At 53.5% G+C, this 15,329-nt stretch overlaps 3 protein-coding genes and 4 non-coding genes across 9 annotated transcripts; all 7 read left to right on the top strand.

Moving 5' to 3' along the window:
* The first annotated feature begins 197 nt into the window (after positions 1 to 197).
* On the top strand, positions 198 to 7,015 carry EIF4A1 (eukaryotic translation initiation factor 4A1). 2 transcript variants are annotated; one of them, XM_032616323.1, is made up of 11 exons: positions 198 to 299; positions 1,662 to 1,710; positions 2,156 to 2,288; positions 2,748 to 2,887; positions 4,386 to 4,554; positions 4,890 to 4,999; positions 5,332 to 5,475; positions 5,559 to 5,696; positions 5,820 to 5,909; positions 6,179 to 6,258; positions 6,377 to 7,015. In XM_032616323.1, exons 1-11 carry the CDS (start codon positions 277 to 279, stop codon positions 6,519 to 6,521), a joined length of 1,221 nt encoding a protein of 406 aa, XP_032472214.1. In that variant the 5' UTR covers positions 198 to 276; the 3' UTR covers positions 6,522 to 7,015. The 2 variants fall into 2 exon arrangements, with proteins under 2 accessions (XP_032472214.1, XP_032472215.1); XM_032616324.1 differs by having other exon boundaries at positions 263 to 970.
* Positions 2,323 to 2,457, top strand: LOC116746500. Its single transcript, XR_004347757.1, has one exon. It is a non-coding gene; the product is annotated as a small nucleolar RNA SNORA48 (small nucleolar RNA).
* LOC116746501 lies at positions 3,186 to 3,330 on the top strand. The gene has a single exon (XR_004347758.1). It is a non-coding gene; the product is annotated as a small nucleolar RNA SNORA48 (small nucleolar RNA).
* On the top strand, positions 4,658 to 4,798 carry LOC116746518. The gene has a single exon (XR_004347773.1). It is a non-coding gene; the product is annotated as a small nucleolar RNA SNORD10 (small nucleolar RNA).
* Positions 5,955 to 6,101, top strand: LOC116746486. Its single transcript, XR_004347743.1, has one exon. It is a non-coding gene; the product is annotated as a small nucleolar RNA SNORA67 (small nucleolar RNA).
* Positions 7,016 to 7,478: 463 nt separating the features above from the next.
* Positions 7,479 to 9,977, top strand: CD68 (CD68 molecule). The gene is made up of 6 exons (XM_032615854.1): positions 7,479 to 7,977; positions 8,060 to 8,517; positions 8,699 to 8,818; positions 8,956 to 9,028; positions 9,145 to 9,315; positions 9,631 to 9,977. Exons 1-6 carry the CDS (start codon positions 7,929 to 7,931, stop codon positions 9,762 to 9,764), a joined length of 1,005 nt encoding a protein of 334 aa, XP_032471745.1. The 5' UTR covers positions 7,479 to 7,928; the 3' UTR covers positions 9,765 to 9,977.
* Positions 9,978 to 10,177: 200 nt separating this feature from the next.
* Positions 10,178 to 15,236, top strand: MPDU1 (mannose-P-dolichol utilization defect 1). 2 transcript variants are annotated; one of them, XM_032615856.1, is made up of 7 exons: positions 11,786 to 11,928; positions 13,087 to 13,152; positions 13,341 to 13,473; positions 13,807 to 13,892; positions 14,012 to 14,130; positions 14,295 to 14,405; positions 14,545 to 15,236. In XM_032615856.1, the coding sequence occupies exons 1-7, from the start codon at positions 11,826 to 11,828 to the stop codon at positions 14,668 to 14,670; spliced, it is 744 nt and encodes a 247-aa protein (XP_032471747.1). In that variant the 5' UTR covers positions 11,786 to 11,825; the 3' UTR covers positions 14,671 to 15,236. The 2 variants fall into 2 exon arrangements, with proteins under 2 accessions (XP_032471746.1, XP_032471747.1); XM_032615855.1 differs by lacking the exon at positions 13,807 to 13,892 and having other exon boundaries at positions 10,178 to 11,928.
* The last annotated feature ends 93 nt before the right edge of the window (positions 15,237 to 15,329 follow it).

The raw sequence follows: 15,329 nt of genomic DNA, 5'->3' as shown, positions 1-15,329 counted from the left end.
AGGCCTCGAGGCCTGAGTCCTGTATATCACTTCCGTACCGGCAAGAAAGGCGGGCCCTTTAGCCAATGAGGCCGTGGGGCGGGCCTTCACCGTGATAGGCACTCAAGCTATCCAATGGTGGTTGCATGCCAGAGCGCCGACGAATGAACGTCACGCCGGGTTGCTGAGCGGCGGCAGGCGGAGCCGAGGAGACCAAGCCAATGCGATGGTTGGGGCGGGGTTGGGCTCCCTATAAGTTGTCGATAGGCGGGCACTCCGCCCTAGTTTCTAAGGATCATGTCTGCGAGTCAGGATTCCCGGTAAGAAAGACATTTGCAAGAGATTGTGGTTCCTTACCCTGCTGTCCCTTCCGAGGACCCCGTCGGGGGAAGCTGAGGTCCACCGCCCTAGGCCCCCCCAGGGTTGCGGGGCGAGCAAGCCGGGAGCACCCGTGGGGGGGGGGGCGGTGAGGGGCGGGTCCACGGCCGACGTTGCCGCCAGGTACTAGGTAGAGGCCGAGGACGGCCCAGGTTTCGGGGCTCGGTGCGCTACGAGGGCTCGACCGACGAGGTGCGCGAAGCCCCGGCGTTGAGTCGGGCGGCGAGGTGGCATCTTGGCGTGGGAAAGAGGGGTAGAGGCGACCGTGCGTGGCCCGGAGCCGCCGGCCCTGTTGCCTCACTGCCGGAGGGCTCGCGCGATCGGAATTCTGGAGGAGTCTGACGGTACCACTCGCCGAAGGCGGGGGGTGCCTGCGTCCTCAAATCCAGTCGCTGAGTCGCGTGGAGCTGTGGGTCGGGGGAGAAGAAGCCGGCCGTTCTGTGTGCTGGTTTTCTTGACGGCCAGGACCGACCCTAACCCCGAGGAGCGGCCGCGTGAGGCACCAGGAGCCCACCCGGCGCCGGGCGGGCGGGTCCATTTTGCCGCACAAGCCGGGCAATTGGCAAACTGCGGATGGTCAGGTCCACTTTCCTTCGGGGGTGAGCGGCCTGAGGTATGGGAGGGCGACGCCATTTCGCGACGGGGCGGGCGGGATGTGGTTTGTTCCGGGGTGGGTGGGGGGGGACGCCGCCGAGTGGTCGAGGGAGCAAGCACATGGCGTCCCGAGGTGTTCCCCTCCCCCAGTCCGCTTTGCTTCTAAGTGTTGTGCAATCTCCCCCTTTGCTAGCTTGGCTGGGGCTCATTGTGCGCGAGGCCGCCACCGCCCGCGGCCTCCCACATCCGGGCACTGCGAGGGGGGGAGATGGGCTCGAGGGAGTGGGGGAGGGCGCGGGCTGCATGACGTGGGGGGAAGGGGATGTCCTACCCTGGCATCTGGGGAGGAGAGGGCGGGACTTCCGGCGGGCAGGGGCCATGGTGGGAGGTGCACGCGTTTGGGCTCGGAGCGTCAGGCTCAGGACACGTGGGCCCGGAGGCAGGCACCACCTCCGCGCCCCTTAAGCGCAGATTGGTTCCTTCCAGCCTCTGGGTCTTCTAGGAAGGTTACTCTATCATGTCGGGGTCGGCTTGACTTGAGCCGCTCCCGAGATGGGGCCTGACTCAGTTGTAAAATAACTAATGTTTTTTTGGGAACACGTGGGTCTTGGACTAGGGAGTGAAGGCTGATGGCATCATGCAAAGTTGGTTTGTTGCTAGGAAGAGGCTGGTTGTCAGGATTTCTACATACTGTATTTTTAAACCGACAGATCTAGAGACAATGGCCCCGATGGGATGGAGCCCGAAGGCGTCATCGAGGTGAGGTTGGACCCCTCCCACCATTATCCTTTAACTCTGGCAAAAGCAGTGCCACTTAGCATTGTTCTTTGGCTTATGAAGTGGTGGTTTAGTGAATACACCAGTGATTGAAACCCAGGATTCAGCTGTACTACGTAACATAAAACTCCCAGGTAGTTAGACACGACACCTTGACTCCCTTGCAGAAATTTGTTTAAAGATTTTAAAGTGTGTTTAAAACATGTCACTCAGATTCTGTTCTCCTTTCTACAACATCTAGGTTCACTGTTTACAAGTGGGCTGGCCCCTTAGGGCGGTTTCCCAGGTCATGTAGAACCATCAACCATCTGGCTTCCATGGGGAGAGGAGAGGTTGTGGGCTCTGAAGCTGGTGCAGGCACCAGGTCCTGTTTACTCCAATGTAAGAGCACAGCCCTATTTCTTCTACTTGAATTTGTTTTCTACAGAGTAACTGGAATGAGATTGTTGACAGCTTTGATGACATGAACCTTTCGGAGTCACTCCTCCGTGGCATCTACGCCTATGGTTTTGAGAAGCCCTCTGCCATCCAGCAGCGAGCCATTCTTCCTTGTATCAAGGGTAAGACCCTTCTGCCCCAGAACAAGTTCTGGACTGTCCCTGGCCTGGGTAGAGTGGCGCCTGGTTGGTGGTGCCTGTCTCATATCAGCCAGGGACAAAGTAACTCCTTGTTTATCCCAGCTTGGCTTTTGGTTTGTGCCCATGTCTGGTTCATGCCCTGGAAACATGGATTGCTGGTTTAATTTCAACAAGGCAGTGCTTTAGCCAGATCATGCTGGCTATTTACAGCTGTATTTCTAGCCCGATTTTGTGCAGTACTAAATGGCTGAAACCTGGCCTGATTGTCCAGATCTGTTCTTGTTTGGATACTGTGTTGTCATGTAGAATCTGAAGCACTTATTGCTGGGCACATATCTCTATTGGTTGCTTACTAATCTCATTCAGCAGGGCTGTTGAATGTCTCACGAGTCCAAAGAATGCTTTCTACCATATAAAATTTCTCTCCTAATTTGCGTTTAGGTTATGATGTGATCGCTCAAGCCCAATCTGGGACTGGGAAAACGGCCACTTTTGCCATATCAATTTTGCAGCAGATTGAATTGGATCTAAAGGCCACCCAGGCCTTGGTCCTGGCACCCACTAGAGAGTTGGCTCAGCAGGTGAGTTTACCATTCTTCCCCTGAAGGACTTATTTAGCAAGTGGTTAACATAAACCAGAAATCAGAAGTTATGTGCTCCAACTCCTACCACTTTTGGAAGAACTGAAGTATGGGGAAAAGAGATGATATAAAGTTAGTTGACGACTTTTATGTCTCAAGACTTAGTAGGTTAGTTGTAAGCTTTTTCCTCACCAAACACTGTAAGCATCCCTTACTCCACCCATTTCCTGAGTCAGACGGGGAAGGCTGCTGGGTGGAGCCTGGCTGGCTGGGCAAGTTTGGCTGTTGTATGAAGAAAACCCCCTGGCAATGGGCAAAGAGACACCTGATTGGTGGTGGTGCTCTTGTATCAGTCAGGGGCAAAGCAGATGTCTAGTCCTTTCTTCATCGTAGCTTGATGCCTGGGTTGGTGGCCAGAGCTGTTTCATGGCTGGGGCACATAAAATGTTGGGCTATTTTCCTGGGTCTTGGAGGGGGAAAAGATCAGAAACACTTGTCTCATAAGTTGATTACTGAGTTCAGGGGGATGTATTCTTACAGTGTCCTACGGAGGTATCATGGTCATTCTGTGCCTAACTTCTGAACAAAGGCAGTGTAAGCAAGAAGTTACAGTACAGCTCCACTCGAGGGCCCTTAACGTTTAGAACATGCTTTAGGAGTGAACATGCCGGGCTTCCCTGGTGGCGCAGTGGTTGAGAGTCCGCCTGCCGATGCAGAGGACGCAGGTTGGTGCCCCGGTCCGGGAAGATCCCACATGCTGCGGAGCGGCTGGGCCCGTGAGCCATGGCCGCTGAGCCTGCGCGTCCAGAGCCTGTGCTCCGCAATGGGAGAGGCCACAACAGCGAGAGGCCCGTGTACCGCAAAGAAAAAAAAGTGAACATGCCATCCAATGTAGGCAGGAGTACAACAATACATAGATGTCATTCCACACATAAAACTAATTGCTGTGACCCATCGAATAAATGGGTCACAGTTGATGACTTACAGAAAGCTGTGAGGTCTAATTGGTTAAGAAGCCATATTGAAGTTATTTCAGGGGGCCATTATTGTGAATCAGTGTGTACATTCAGGAGCCAGACTGAGTTCAAATTCTGAGACTGCCACTTATCAGCAGTCTAATCTTAGATTGTTTAACCTACCTGTTTATTGCTTAAGAAATGAGCTCAGGGGGCTTCCCTGGTGGCGCAGTGGTGGAGAGCCCGCCTGCCGATGCAGGGGACACGGGTTCGTGCCCCGGTCTGGGAAGATCGCACATGCCGCGGAGCGGCTGGGCCCTGTGAACCATGGCTGCTGAGCCTGCATGTCCGGGGCCTGTGCTCCGCAACGGGAGAGGCCGCAACAGTGAGAGGCCCGTGTACCGCAAAAAAAAAAAAAAAAAAAAAAAAAAGTGAGCTTAATAGTGTTTGTCTCAGAGCTGGAAAGAATAAAATACATAGCACTTAAAATGGTGCCCAGCAGTTGTAGCTAATATACAAGCACTTATGTTTTTCTGGTTCAGATACAGAAGGTAGTTATGGCCTTAGGAGATTACATGGGTGCCTCGTGCCATGCCTGCATTGGGGGTACCAATGTGCGTGCTGAGGTGCAGAAGCTGCAGATGGAAGCTCCCCATATCATCGTGGGTACCCCAGGCCGTGTGTTCGACATGCTTAACCGGAGATACTTGTGTGAGTGTACAATTTTCTAGCTCTCTGGGTCACTTCCTATACATGCTTTTCCAGTTTCTTAACATGGCCACAATTTGATTCCCAATGATATCCTCTGAGAGTTGCTCTGTGATGAACCCCATGCGTGTCATCTGAGCCTGGCTTCCCTGTCATCTCAGCCCATGTAGTGTTCTACTTCCTAGGGCTATTGTCTGGCCTGGCAAGGGGGTCCCAGGCAGAGGATCAGTCTTTGTCTTCTGAGAGCAGACCGCCTGTCCCTGTTTTTTTTTATTGGAAAAGTTAGGGGTAGTTCACATTTCTCTAGTAACTACCTGTTGGTGTTTTTCTTTCTGCAGCTCCCAAATACATCAAGATGTTTGTATTGGATGAAGCTGATGAAATGTTAAGCCGTGGGTTCAAGGACCAGATCTATGACATATTCCAAAAGCTCAATAGCAACACCCAGGTGAGGAGGACATTGGCGTCTTGCGCGCATGGCTGACAGTTGCTTTGCGTAGGTTGTGATGTGCTTGGGGTGATGATGGAGCATTATCAAGTGCCAAAGGAGGGACTTCCCTGGCAGTCCAGGGGTTAAGACCCGGCACTTCCAATGCAAGGGGTATGGATTCGATCCCTGCTCAGGGAACTAAGATCCTACATGCCACGTGTTGTGGCCAAAAAGTTAAAAAAAAAAAAATCTTGGATGATATCCAGACATGTAAAAAACCCAAAAGTGCCAGGGGAACCATGGAGTTCTGGAGTATCCCCTACCCTGAGACTGCTCTTTTTTCCCATTAGGTGGTTTTGCTGTCAGCTACAATGCCTTCCGATGTGCTTGAGGTGACCAAGAAGTTCATGAGGGACCCAATTAGGATTCTTGTCAAGAAAGAAGAATTGACGCTGGAGGGTATCCGCCAATTCTACATCAATGTGGAAAGAGAGGTGGGGGCCCAGTGCAGGAGGCGGGCCTGGTGGTAAGTTGTTGGGTATAGCCCCTGACTGATCTCCTCCCACCACCCCACCAGGAGTGGAAGCTGGACACACTATGTGACTTGTATGAAACCCTGACCATCACCCAGGCAGTCATCTTCATCAACACCCGAAGGAAGGTGGATTGGCTCACTGAGAAAATGCATGCCCGAGACTTCACCGTCTCTGCCATGGTGAGGTTTCTCCACCTTGTTTTACCAGCAGAGTCACATGTCAGGGTCCTACTCACAGTCAGTTCTCTCAGAACCAACGCACCTACTTGTAACACCATTACACCATTCTATCTCCTGTTTTAGCACGGAGATATGGACCAAAAAGAACGAGACGTTATCATGAGGGAGTTCCGCTCTGGCTCTAGCAGAGTATTGATTACCACTGACCTACTGGTAAGTAAAAGGGCATTTGGACAAGAGGGGAAGGAAGATGGGAGAATCCAAGGTGATTCCCTCTTCCAAGGGGCCTGCTAGTGCCCCTCTTCAGGAAAGTAGCAACTTGGAATAAAATCTGGCACGCCTCTGGTTTCTGGGGAGAGGGGATGTTTGTTTCCTTGCCTTGCCTTCCTTTGGCTGCCTACATGTATGCTTAAGTCTCTTTCTGGATAGACTTAGGGTGTCCTCGCATTCACACACTGAAGCTGCCTTTTTTCTGGACATAGGCCAGAGGCATCGATGTGCAGCAGGTTTCCTTAGTCATCAACTATGACCTCCCCACCAACAGGGAAAACTACATCCACAGGTAAATGCAGATCTGGACTGTTAACCAGCCCAGCCCCTTCCTGCCCAATCCTCCCTGCACGGAAGCATCTTATTTACTCTTTAATCCTCACTTATTCTAAGGTGTCCTTGTTTTCCAGAATCGGTCGAGGTGGCCGTTTTGGTCGTAAGGGTGTGGCTATTAACATGGTGACAGAAGAAGACAAGAGGACTCTTCGAGACATTGAGACCTTCTACAACACCTCCATTGAGGAGATGCCCCTCAATGTTGCTGACCTCATCTGAGAGGGGCTGTTCTGCTACCTAGCCCCAGCCAGGGCTCAGTCCTTGGGGGGGGCGCTGAGGAGCAGCAGGAGGGGGGAGGGAAGGGAGTCAAGGGATGGACATCTTGTCATTTTTTTCTTTTTTTTTTTTTCTTTGAATAAATGTCACTTTTTGAGGCAAAAGAAGGAACCGTGAACATTTTAGACACCCTTTTCTTTGGGGTAGGCGCCGTCTCTTCTCCCAAAAACACTAATCCACTTCCCTAACCTAGTCAACCTCCAAACCCCAGAGGCTCTCCCCACCCCACCTGAATTCCTCTGAAAATGATTCAGTCCACCTCATTTGCTGGACCAAATCTGGAGGGAGAACCCCTGAGTTAGGTGGCCCAGGGGGTTGTCCCCAGGTGGGGGGAGTAGGGGAGAGAAAATGGTAGCCATTTTTACATTGTTTTGTATAGTATTTATTGATTCAGGAAACAAAGACAAAATTCTGAATAAAATGACTTGGAAACTGCCTGCCTTGGCTTGTCATTTCTTACCTCCCCTTCCCTCCCATCTGCTACTGGGTACAGCTCTACTCCCTTCTGTTGAGCTTTTTTTGTTGTTGACTGGAAAATGGTAGTGTTAACTGGATAATATGACCTTTCTGGAAGGGGCTGGGCAAAGACCATCGTTAAGTACCTCATGTGTCTCAGCAAAGAGGAAGCAACAGGGCTTCCCTGGTGGCGCAGTAGTAGAGAATCTGCCTGCCAATGCAGGGGATACGGGTTCGAGCCCTGGTCTGGGAAGATCCCACATGCCGCGGAGCAACTAGGCCTGTGAGCCACAATTACTGAGCCTGCGCATCTGGAGCCCGTGCTCCCCAATGAGAGGCCCGTGCACCTCAATGAAAGAGTGGCCCCCGCTTGCCACAACTAGAGAAAGCCCTCGCACAGAAACGAAGACCCAACACAGCAAAAAATAATTTTAAAAGAGAGGAAGCAACAGACGGAGAGGAAAGGGAGTAGAAATAAATGTTCAAGTTTTACATCCTATTGAACTGTGACAGGGAGGGGCTGCTGGCTCCATAATCACTTGTCACAACCACTAAGCATGTTTTGCTGAGGCAGACAAATGAATCCCCAAGGATCCACTTACCCAAAACTCCATCTCACTATCCACATGACACATGTTGCTGACGGCCCCTACTTCGGTGACACCAGGGCCAATCATCTAACTTAATGACAAAATTTTAATGACTAAGAGATGGGTGGCTGGGGCTGAGGTGCCTGAGTCAGGCTGGGGGTTGGGTTACCTCAGTTACAGGAAGTCAAAGATTGATTTCCTCTTTTTCCAGAAGAACGAAGGCAGAGGGTATAGGGTTGATTGAGCAGGCAGGCAGCTGGTACCGACACAGAACCAAGCTGGACTCAGTGGAGGCTGTTCTGTCATGAGGTTGGCTGTGCTCTTCTCTGGGGCCTTGCTGGGTCTACTAGCAGGTAAGGAGAAAGGGGACGAAGGGGAGGGGGCCCCTGGGAAGGAGCCTGCCCCTGGGTTGCTAACCAGTGTTTCCTCTGAAAGCCCAGGGTACAGGGAATGACTGTCATAAAAAATCGGCCACTCTGCTGCCATCCTTCACGGTGACACCTACAGCTACAGAAAGCACAACAAGCCCTAGAACAACCAGCCACAGAACAACCAAGAGCCACAGAACGACCACTTACACGGCTACCACCACTCATAAAACTACCACCACAGGCACCACCAGCCACGAGTCTTCAACAGCCACTCACCATCCTGCTACCACCACCAGTCACGGAAATGCCACAGTTTATCCAACAAGCAACAGCACTGCCACCAGCCCAGGACCCTCCACCAGATCCCCCCACCCAGGACCACCTCCACCCTCTCCAAGTCCTAGCCCAGGCTCCAAGGAGGCGATAGGAGACTACATTTGGACTAACGGTTCCCAGCCCTGCGTCCGGCTCCGAGCCCAGATTCAGATTCGAGTTCTGTACCCAACCCGGGATGGAGGAGAGGTAAAGCTAAACAACAGTAGAGGACATAAAGGGAAGGGGATGAGGCCTTCCGCTACAGTTCAGAAGGGAAGGAGGAAGTAAAGAAGTAGACGAATACAGGGTGGAGACAAAGGGAACAGGGAACCTTGGACGGCACAGCTGTGTAGTCTTGTGACCCTCTCTCGTCTTTTAACTTCCGCAGGCCTGGGGAATCTCTGTTCTGAACCCCAACAAAACCAAGGCCCAAGGGGGCTGTGAGGGTACTCATCCCCACTTGCTCCTCTCATTCCCCTATGGACAGCTCAGCTTTGGATTCAAGCAGGTACTTAACCCTCATCCCTCACTCTCACCCTCCAAGTGCCCTACCCCTACCAACTTCTTGCCACACTCCTTACTCTGTGTACCTGGATGCCACTCTCCCCTGCTGCCCTGAGTCTTCCTGGTCACCTCCCTCCCCAGGAGCCACTGCAGAGCACCGTCTACCTGAACCATGTGACTGTGGAGTACAATGTGTCCTTCCCCCAGGCATCACGTGAGTAACCTTCCCTTTCTCATCACTTGCACTAGATGTCTGGGCTCCTGAAGGGACCTAGGCTGGGGGTATGGTGGGGATGTGGCTATGGAGCTGACCCTTCCTCGTTCTTTCAGAGTGGATATTCTCTGTTCAGAATTCATCCCTTCGAGATCTCCAAACCCCTCTGGGCCAGAGCTTCAGTTGCAGAAACGCAAGCCTCATTCTTTCACCAGCTTTCCACCTGGACCTGCTCTCCCTGAAGCTACAAGCTGCTCAGCTGCCCCCCACAGGGGCCTTTGGACCAAGTAAGACCTATTCCTTCCCTCCCAGAATTTTCCCACTGCACTGAAAGCCCTCCCCCCCAGGCCTATAATCTCCCTTCCTGCACCCCCAAATTTCCTCCCCCTCTCAAGCTTGTCGGAGCTAGGGTAGCTGTCCTCCCCTCCTCTGTAAGACTCTACCCAGGCTCCCCCTTTTTTTTTTTTTGCTCTGAGTCCTCTAGGTGTGCCAGCCCCTCACCAATCTCCTACTTCCCAACATCCCACATTCCCTCCTCCCTCCTTCCACCTTTATTCCAACCACCACCGTTGTGATGCCTACTTGCCCTATCTTTCCGCCAGGTTTCTCTTGCCCCAGTGACCGATCCATCTTGCTGCCTCTCATCATTGGCCTGATCTTACTCGGCCTCCTCACCCTGGTGCTTGTTACCTTCTGCATCGTCCGGAGACGCCCACCCACTTACCAGCCCCTCTGAGCATTTGTCCCAACAGCCAGGGCACCAGTAGGTGCCCTCATTTCTCACCACGCAGCTGACTCAGAGACAAAGTTATCTTCCTTCCCTGTCTTGATGAACAAAAGTCGAGATAATGCAATCGGGAGGGATGAGAAGAGAGCTGTTTATTAAATATGACTGATTCCCCCTCCCCCATCTCCAGTGGGAGAATAGTAAAACTTGATCAAATCTTTATCCTTCGTTTTCCTTGTCCTTCCTGCCAGGATTAAAAGCCATGAGTTTCTTGTCACACACCTTTCTGTACCTTCCATGGTTGAGTTTTGGGGAGCCAGGAACAGCTGGTGAGGAGGGGTGAAAATGTCACTGTGTGGCCCAGTGCCCTCACGGGTTCATCCTTCGAAGCCTGACACAGCTGGTGTCGAATCGGCTTCGCCTCCCTTCCTCCTCTTCTTCTGGGGCCCCTGGCTGCTCCAGTTCCCTCTCTCCTCCAATCCAGTGGAGCCACCCATCCCAGCAGCCTTCTTTCCAACCTTCATATTACAGTTACAGGCAAAGTAGGCAGCAAAAGCAATGAGTGTGGGTGGGAAGGTCACAGCCCTGCCCTGCTCTGTTTCAAATGCCCTGCCCTACCCAGCGTGCCCAGGCCTAGCGAACAGCCTGGATTAAACTCTCCCCGCACCTGGGATGCTCCTATCTCACCTGCAAAGGGTTTTCATCAACCACGGGAGCAATGCGTACTGTGAACTCCACATACGATCACCTTCTATACTCCTGGGAACAACATGCCTCCAGCCTGGGCGACCCGCGGAGCCAACCCTAAAGTCCCTGGTGGTGGCGCACCTAGTGGTGGTGGATGGCACCCCCCAAGGCAGCCTGAATCCAGATTCTTCAAAGGACCTCCCCGACCAACAAGTGCCAGACCCTTTACAATCAACTATGAGCATCCCCGGGGCCAGAAGAGGACCCTTCCAGTTGTAGCAGCCGTGTACGGCTACAGAAAGCAGCCGCCAGGACCTGCAGACCCAGCCCTCTGAGGGCAGCACGTGGCAGGGACCAAATAACCACACCACCGCCTCGCCGACACCCCGTTATGACCTTGCTGACTGTGGTGCGGGAGTCCCCAAAGGGTGTGGTACTCCCAGCAGGCGCCCAGCCAACAGAGCGTGATGGCCAGGCCCATCTCCACCGAGATGGCCGAGAGCTGGTGTCCCGGCACTGGGGGGCAGAGCGCATCCCTCCCGCCGCGTAATCCAAGATGCCCTTTCCCAAGGCTAGCTGCTAGGCCCCCTCCGCCCGGCCCAAGCCCTGGCTCAGCACGCAGTCACAGGAGGCCGAGGAGCGGGCCTTGGCCTAGAGGTGGCGCCCTCGGGCCAGTGGGGTGAGAGGGAACCCCAGGGCCCTCGTTTCACAGGGGCGGCCAGGGCTGGGCCCGCACGGGGGTTAAGGGCGTTGCAGTCCCCCGAAACTGGGCTCACCTTCCCCACCTCCCCCTCCTCTGCTTCACTGTCCCGGCCCAGCAGTTGCTGGCGCAACCATCTGCGAAGGCCTGGGCGAACCTGAGGAGGAAGAAGCATGGGCTCGGCGCCTAAGGAGGGATGCCTGGCTCAGACTGTGCCCCTCCCGTCGGTGCCGTGTCCTCTGGAGACGCCGGGAGCACAGCAGAGAGAACGCTACAGAACCTCCCGCCCAACGCCATTTTGGAGACTCACGCTCCTTCTGTCTCAACCTCGTACAATGTAAAGTCAGCTGGAAGAAGACAAGATGGCGCCGAGCAGGAGGAGCGGAGAAAGGCTGAAGGATAAATCTTGTTGCCGAAGCGGAAGCGTAAACAAAGGCGCGAATGATGGAACTGCGCAGGCGTACAGCTTTGGCACGCGTTAAAATTCGAGCAGCAGGGTGGGCGCGTCCAAAAACGTGCTCTCCGGGCGAGACCTATTTTACGCGAACGAAGGTGGGATGGAGTAAGGCAGGAGCAGCAGCCCTGTTTAATCGCGAGAAGACGGGAGGCGGAGTGCCCAGAGCGCGCATGCGCACCGTAAGTCAATGGCGGTTTGAGGGGTTGGCGGAAGCTAGCCTTTCAGTATGGCGACCGAGGTAGACGGGCCGCTCAAACGGGTGCTGGTGCCGATTCTTTTACCTGAGAAATGCTACGACCAAATTTTCATCCAGTGGGACTTGCTTCACGGTGAGTTTTATTCGGCATCCGGTCAAAATTGTGCTTCAGAGCCCTCCGGCCGTAAATGGGGCGTGAGTGCGGACTAAGTGACAGCAGTGACAGCTGCCACGGCGCGCGGGGCGGAAGTCGCTTCTGAGAGGGGCGGATATGTCGCGGCTCCGTAGAGGGAGGACTCCATATTTGAGCGAGAGAGGGGAGTCGCCGGGTGGGAGTAGTTGTTTGGTTTAGCGACGGTGAAAGACGAAAAGACTCAAATTTTACAAAACAACGTTTAAAATCTGATTAGATCGTTCCAACCTGTAGTAGATCTCTATACCTTCAGGAGCAAGGTTACACTTGATTGAAAGCCTCTGATGAATCCAGGCCTTCTGCGGCTCCCCCAAGAATCCTGCCATCCCAGTGGCTTTCCTTCCAGCTTCCACGTTTGCTCCTGGTCGAATTTTGGAATTAACTTGTCTGCCTTCCTCCTTCTATCTATGAGGCGACGCCAGAGCAAAACCTGCTTCTGACGTCAGACCTTTAGGGAAGCCTTCGCGGTCTGCCCCCGTCAGTTCTTGGTACCCCAGCTGTGCTCCCGGGACAATGTTTTAGCCGCGTTCAGGACCCACGAGAATCTGACTACTACTGGGCCAGGCACCTTGGGGATAGGGCTTCGAGGCTAGAGAAGATGTCGGTGGCTAGAGCATAAAAGCAAGCCCTGGAAGGGTCAAGTCCCTGAGTAGGGGTCAGAGACAGTGTTCAGGAATGAGTGATACAGAGGAAACCTATCCTTGGAGAAAGAAGACATGTGAAGTGGATTGCCTAGTGGCTCAGAGGCGGGGAATAAAGGATCAGAGGACTCTTGGGCATTGCTCAGCTCTATACAGGGAAGCAAGGGAGAGGTTTGGAAGTCAGATCAAGGAGTTTAGATGTGATGGCAGGGAATGGAAGGTTGGGTCAGAAAAAAGGAATGGTAAAAGCCGTTTTGGAAAGTCACCTTGTCTGAACGTGATATGATTTGGAGTAGGAAGAACTAGGCCTTTTTCACCTGCTTCCAGACCACCCAAGGCTTCCTTTGTGTGGGTATGTCAAGGTCTTAAGGAGCACTTCAAGCCTGAGCTGCCTCCTGGAACCCCTGGCTTGGGTTCCATAAGTGTCATCTCTGCTTACCTCTTTTTCTCTTCTTAGTTCCCTGCCTCAAGATTCTCCTCAGCAAAGGCCTGGGGCTGGGCATTGTGGCTGGCTCACTTCTGGGTATGTTTCTTATCATCTTCCCTTCCTGTTGTTGGGAGGTGGGTGGAGTGCTAAGATGCCATGAACTGGATGGGTCCCTTAACCAGAAGCGGGGCTAACATGCCTCCCAGTCTGCTCTGTAGCTGTCGTGCTGCGCTCCCAAGGGATGTCAGCCCCTCAGCCCTGACATTTTCATCCTCTTTCTCCAGTAAAACTACCCCAAGTGTTTAAAATCCTGGGAGCCAAGAGCGCGGAAGGGTTGAGTCTCCAGTCGGTAATGCTAGAGTTGATGGCGTTGACTGGGACCATGGTCTACAGCATCACCAACAACTTCCCCTTCAGGTGAGGGGCCCCGCCCTTCATCTCCAAGGGTAAATGGTCACAACTCTAGTAAGGATTAGGGTGAGGGAGGTAAAAGGGCAGGAAAGCTTAAGCCTTTCTGGAACTCTAGCCATCATCTATGGTGATGAGAGGAGGTGAGAATCCCAAGAATGCCCAGTTTCCTATCCTGGGTCAAGCGGGTGGGGGCTGCCGGGAGGCAGGAGGTAAGGAACCAGCAGGGCTGTGGAGGACAGGGAATAATCAGAATTGGGTCTCCAAGATGGATGGGCTATGGAGGCTTTCCCTGCCTCTTTCCAGGCCCACGTTTCTTCCCCCCAACTCTTGACTCTGCAGCTCTTGGGGTGAAGCTCTGTTCCTGATGCTCCAGACAGTCACCGTCGCCTTCCTGGTCCTGCACTACAGAGGACAGACTGTGAAAGGTGCTGAGGATTGAGCCAGGAGCTGGCTGCACCTGTTGGGAGCCTTGCTGGAAATGCAGGCCTGGGAAAGCTGAGAGACTCAGAGGTTGATGAGGACTCCTTATCTCCTTGTCTCCCAGGTGTTGCCTTCCTAGTGTGCTCCGCCCTGGTCCTGCTGGTGCTGCTTTCACCACTGACGCCCCAGGCTGTAGTCACCCTGCTCCAGGCCTCCAACATGCCTGCTGTGGTGGTGGGAAGGGTGGGTGCTGGGAACAAGGGAGAGGATGTTGGGAAGGGGGACTGGGTGAGGAGCAGAGGGGAAACCCAGAGTTTGGGGGTGTTGGACTGAGGGGAATGCAGAAATGTCATGGGAACATTGGACAAATTCATGTGACAAAACGAAGGGTCTCAACTCCTCCCCAGCTGCTCCAGGCAGCCACCAACTACCGCAATGGGCACACGGGCCAGCTGTCAGCCATCACAGTCTTTCTGCTCTTTGGGGGCTCCCTGGCCCGAATCTTCACCTCCATTCAGGTGAGTGCACCTCCTCCCCTCTAGAGGGCACCATAACCTCACGTTACTTCTCTCTCTCCCCATGGACTTGAAGCTGCTCCCGCTCTGGAGCCCTTTTTGGCTATGCTGAAGAGTAACCCTAGCCGTGTCTCTCACCCAGGAAACTGGAGACCCCCTCATGGCTGGAACCTTTGTAGTCTCTTCCCTCTGCAATGGCCTCATCGCTGCCCAGCTCCTCTTCTACTGGAATGCAAAGGCTCCCCACAAGAAGAAAAAGGAGCAGTAGTTGAGCTGGCTCCTGGAGTACATTCCATGTTTCTATTCATCCACCCAACCTTGGGATCCTTCCCATCTGAACCAGTCTGCTGGTGTGACTTTTAATCATTCCCTGTTCTTCTGCAATTGCAGCTTTAGTGGAAATGCTTGGTTGACCCAGATCCTTAGAAACGGTAGGGGAAGAGATTTACGGGCTGACATTTAATCATTTAGCTGAGATTCTTTCTTTAGCAGAAGTTTCCAGCTACTTGCCTATTCTGGGCAAAACTCTTACCCTGTCCCCCCTATTTCCCCACTTCCCTTCTGACCCTAGAGGACAGAGGCTGGACAGTGGAAGGGAATAGGTGCTTGTGGATTCCTCCCTCCCACACCCTGGCTCAGACTATCTCCTGGACCCCAGTGCTTGGTGGGGGAAGGGGGAAGGGGGACAGAAGAATGACTGACTCAGGCAGGGCCCCAGGGTGGGGTGTGGAGGTTCCTGCTCTGGCAGGTCCAGGCGGAAGGGAGTGGAAACTGCTGGTTCCTGCTGCAGTAAAGGCGAACAGAGATGGTACAATAAAGACTCAGAGACGTGGTGTAATCGTACAAAACTGTGTTCAGCCTACAAAAAAAACCTCTTGTTTTGTTCCCATTGGCTTTCAGGGCTTTGGGGGGTACTGCCCACCTCCT

This window comes from Phocoena sinus, chromosome 20 (genome assembly GCF_008692025.1).
Source record: "Phocoena sinus isolate mPhoSin1 chromosome 20, mPhoSin1.pri, whole genome shotgun sequence".
In the NCBI taxonomy this organism is placed as follows: domain Eukaryota; kingdom Metazoa; phylum Chordata; class Mammalia; order Artiodactyla; family Phocoenidae; genus Phocoena; species Phocoena sinus.
This window is presented reverse-complemented; position numbering and strand designations above follow the sequence as displayed.